The sequence below is a fragment of the Alligator sinensis genome, unplaced genomic scaffold (assembly GCF_000455745.1).
Source record: "Alligator sinensis unplaced genomic scaffold, ASM45574v1 scaffold309_1, whole genome shotgun sequence".
In the NCBI taxonomy this organism is placed as follows: domain Eukaryota; kingdom Metazoa; phylum Chordata; order Crocodylia; family Alligatoridae; genus Alligator; species Alligator sinensis.
Genome location: NW_005842080.1, coordinates 91881 through 95888, shown reverse-complemented (window position 1 = coordinate 95888; position 4008 = coordinate 91881). Strand labels below are relative to the sequence as shown.

The following is a 4008-nucleotide window of genomic DNA, read 5'->3' as shown; positions in this document are numbered from 1 at the left end:
TATACATAGGGGGGGGGGGGGGGGGGAAGTCGTCTTACCTTAGCTGCTGTGACTGGTTGATAATTTGATTGTAGGGCGACAGTTCTTGCCTTTAAGCACAGAATAAGGATAGTATTTAATTTGAAAACTTAGTTTGATTTTTTTCTATTTTGTAAACTAATTATATAAAATTCTTTATGTTGCTGAGGTACTACATACGGTCTACATGGCAGTTCTGGGAAGCTGTACATGACTGTTCATAAACCCATGTAATAAGATACTCCTAGAAAGTGATTTTTTTAGCTCTGTTAATGTAAAGACCTAAAACATGTTGCATGGAACCCATCTTCTACACCATGGTTTCCAACTTTTATTCTACATGTCCCAAGAGCAGGGCACTGTGCGTCACTCCATCTAACACCCAGTCATTCTTTTCCTGGGTCCCCTCCCCATGGTCCTAGCATCACACCACTTCATATTTCCGCATCTTCCATGCCACAATCTTTGTCAGAGGTGAGGAGACTCGGCCCAGCAGCTGCAGCACACCCAAGAATTAGTAGCAGCTTGATGGTATTTATAAACAATGTAACATGTCAAATGCTAATTTTATTTACCAGTGATAACTCCTCACGTGTGGCCTGGGTAGCAGGAAAGGAATTAAAATGAAGGGAGAGAACACTGAATCCTGACATTTCCAGGTATGCACATGGGTGTCACAGGATCTTTTTCTGCCCTACCAAGTGTATAAGGAGTCAGAATTACTGGGGTTATATTCTGCCTAAGGCATAACACACAGTCCTTAACTTTGATCCCGAAAGTTTGCAGAAAAGGACAATTTTCTTGCCATTTTCCAGTTGGTCTAATAAAAGATATCATTTTGGAACCAAGAGTTCTAGTTTTTTTGTAAGTCCTTAAGTTAAAGTGTCTTTCACAAGAAGCTTCAGAAAGGTATTTAAAACAAATCTCTCTTTATGTTCATGAGTAGTTTCAATGGGATTACTCATGGGCAACAGGTTAATCATAAACTTAACAAACTTCATGAATCAGAGTTCATATTACCGTTATAATAAACTCCAAATCAACCTCTTCCCTGACTGCTTTATATTTGAGTGTGAATTTCCTATCTTTATATACAACAAGGCCAACAAAAAGCAAAATTTGAAAACTGACAGCTAGACTATTTAGAATTAATACAAGTCATGACAGTAAACAACAAAATCAGAAACAGATTATATTGGGGGTAGTGTTTAAAATGTTCCCAAACTTCAGAGAAAAAAAACCACTGTCCTCTAGTTGTGGGGTGTGATATTCCAGTAAGAACTGGATTGTTTTTGGAGGTGGAGGAATTAGATGGGGATTGACAACAAATAATTAGTAGCTGCCCAAAAACATCAATTTCCACCTCTGTACCACGTGAATAGTTACACTAACCTCCTTTGAAAGTCCTTTGAGAATGTCTAATGAAAAGCTCTAAACTATCTACTGTATCTCCAATGCATGTTCATAGGTGCAGTAGGTATTTCTGTATTTTCTTGCACATAAGACAGGCACCCTAATTTTGGATGGGAGAGCGTCAAGGGAGGAAACCGTTTTTTTTTGCCCAGAATAGATGCCCCTCCTTGCTTTGACTCCTGCTCTAAAAATCAAAATCCCAGTGGAGCAATGGAATTTCTTTTTAGGAAGCTGAGGGAGTCAATTGACTTAATGGTTCATTGTTCTTCACTCCTCAGATGTTAACAACAACCTTTCCTTTTTAATGCTCTTGAAGTTCCAACTAATCAAGCTAACTTTTCTTCTGATAATTTTGCTATCTACTAGCACCTCCTAGTCTCCCTCCTCCCATTTCACAGCCCTGCAGACTTTTTAGCTCTGTCCCTGCTCCATGCTGCTGTAACTAGAAATATCTTTTTTTCTTCATCCTGCCTTCCCAAGAATAACAACATGTGTATTTTATTCCAGGGTGTTCTGTATGAAAAAATATGGTAGTCTGACTAAATACTACTAACTAAATCATTAATGCATCTTTATTTCTAGTGACAATTTTATTTTGCAAATATTAGTCATTGCCCCCAAAAGACCTGGAAGCATTATTCCCTTTTCCAGGATATGACAATATGTTCATTTATCTAAATTCATATGTTCACTGTAGTATTTTTATAGACTTCAAGTAAGCCTTCATGAAAATTCCTATATGACTACAATGACGTACAACTGAGGAATGAATTAATAAAGTTAACTTAACATATAAAAAAATATTTGAACTGTGTTGCGGTTGAGATCAGGTATAGCCAAGTCCTATGTGAGAATAAGTTGTAAAATGTAAGATGTGAAAAAACTTTTTTTTTTTTTTTTTTAAGATATCTTCAAATGTCAGAAAAGCATAAAAATATACAAGATATAAATCTAAATAACACCACTACTTTTGAGATATTTACATGTAGCTAAAATAGATTAGCTAGGCTACGACTAGGCAGGATAATTCTCTCTTCAAGTTTTACTTTATTGTATAATAAATCATTCAGCTAAATTTACCTGGGAGGCGGTCAGCGCCTCTAGTGCGTGCAGTCTCTGAAGAACATTCTGCATGTCTTCTTGTAACCGCATGAGCACTAACGCAATCTGTTCATTGAGGCTGCCTCTTGGCCCTCTATCCGATCCCCACCGTTCACCATCCCCTCCACTTCCCATCTGTCCACCTCGAGCACCATCACCCAGAGGTTGCAGCCTGTGCCCTGGTAAGGAAAACAAAATAGATGAATGATGTTGCTTCTACTGAAAAATGTTTGTTGCTTTGCCAACCAATCCTTAACACCCTTATCCTCTATATATTTTACTCTTAATAGCTATAAAAAAAGAACCAAGATAATACTGTAGTAATATTTTAAGATATTATGGCAAAGCATCTCTTTAATTGTAAGTGTAACCTGCAGAAAAGTGTATAAGAGTCCTATAAACTATATCTCAGGATCTAAAAATTGTTTGAGCAGAAAACAGAGGTCCCTCTGCCCAATTTAGGAGACAGTAACTTGATCCACACTGACTTTTCATAAAGGGCAGATGGAAATGCCCTTGCATACGGAAGTCTTACAGCGATTGAACTGGAATAGAGAAGACATTTTGGAACAGCGAGGAAGGAAAAACAGGAGTGCAAAAATTTTTTTTTCCCCCCAACTTAATATACTTCTCCAAGTTGTTTGCGACTAACATGTCTCTGCCTCTGAGCTACAAGAAGGAATAAGGTGAAAAAAATGGAAAATATGTATAAATTTCATAATATTATATTTATTTGCATACTACACTCAACGTTTCTCCAGAAGTTAGCCTTCCAAAATTGAAGTGCATGTCATAAATGGTGAATCTGATTTTTCTGCCCAAAACAGAAGCATAGAGAACACTTGTATGTAAAATGGCTGCTGCTGCTTTTCCTTCTCTTCCCTCCAGCAACTGCTAACAGAGAAGGACAGAGTCCAACAGGGGCAGATTCATGGGGGGCGGCCACTGATATGGTTGCACCCTGCTTGAATCCCTGCTCTACCCAAAGTTTACAACCAGCTGCCCAGTGATGGTATTTCTATTCAGACAGTGCTGATGCAATTAGCTTCATGGCTTATAAAAACTACCCGATTCCTGCTAATAGCACTTCAATCTACAAATGTAAACAACCTTCTCCTTTATAATGCATCTTGATGTTCCCCTAATCAAGCTATCCTTTCTTTGGCAATTTTGCTGTCTGTTAGCTACTCCTGGTATCTCCTCTCTTCTTTCACAGCCCTGCAGACTACATTAGCACTTTTCAAAATCTTAGCTTTGCCCAGGAGTCCAGTCTTTAGCTGCAGGTACAAAAGATGGGCAGCCAAGAGCTACTCACATTTTAGCTATGAAAAGATAGCTTGTGCCTGAGCAGGAAAGGGAGAGAGTGAGTAAAAGATTAGGAGGGGAGGATTTTTGTGGTATCTTTTACTGGACCAAGTCTATACCTGGGAGAGCTACTTTTGATCATCAAGGGCACTTTTACTTGTGCATTTGGAG

At 38.3% G+C, this 4008-nt stretch overlaps 1 protein-coding gene across 1 annotated transcript in view; it reads right to left on the bottom strand.

Annotated features, from left to right (window-relative positions):
• Positions 1-4008, bottom strand: part of ACBD5 (acyl-CoA binding domain containing 5) — a 49272-nt gene that overhangs the window by 13816 nt on the left and 31448 nt on the right. Inside the window, exons 10-11 of the mRNA XM_025204392.1 lie at positions 2512-2711; positions 39-89 (exon numbers count right to left, since the gene is read on the bottom strand). Coding sequence (XP_025060177.1) covers positions 39-89; positions 2512-2711 — 251 coding nt within the window. The remainder of the gene's footprint in view (positions 1-38; positions 90-2511; positions 2712-4008) is intronic.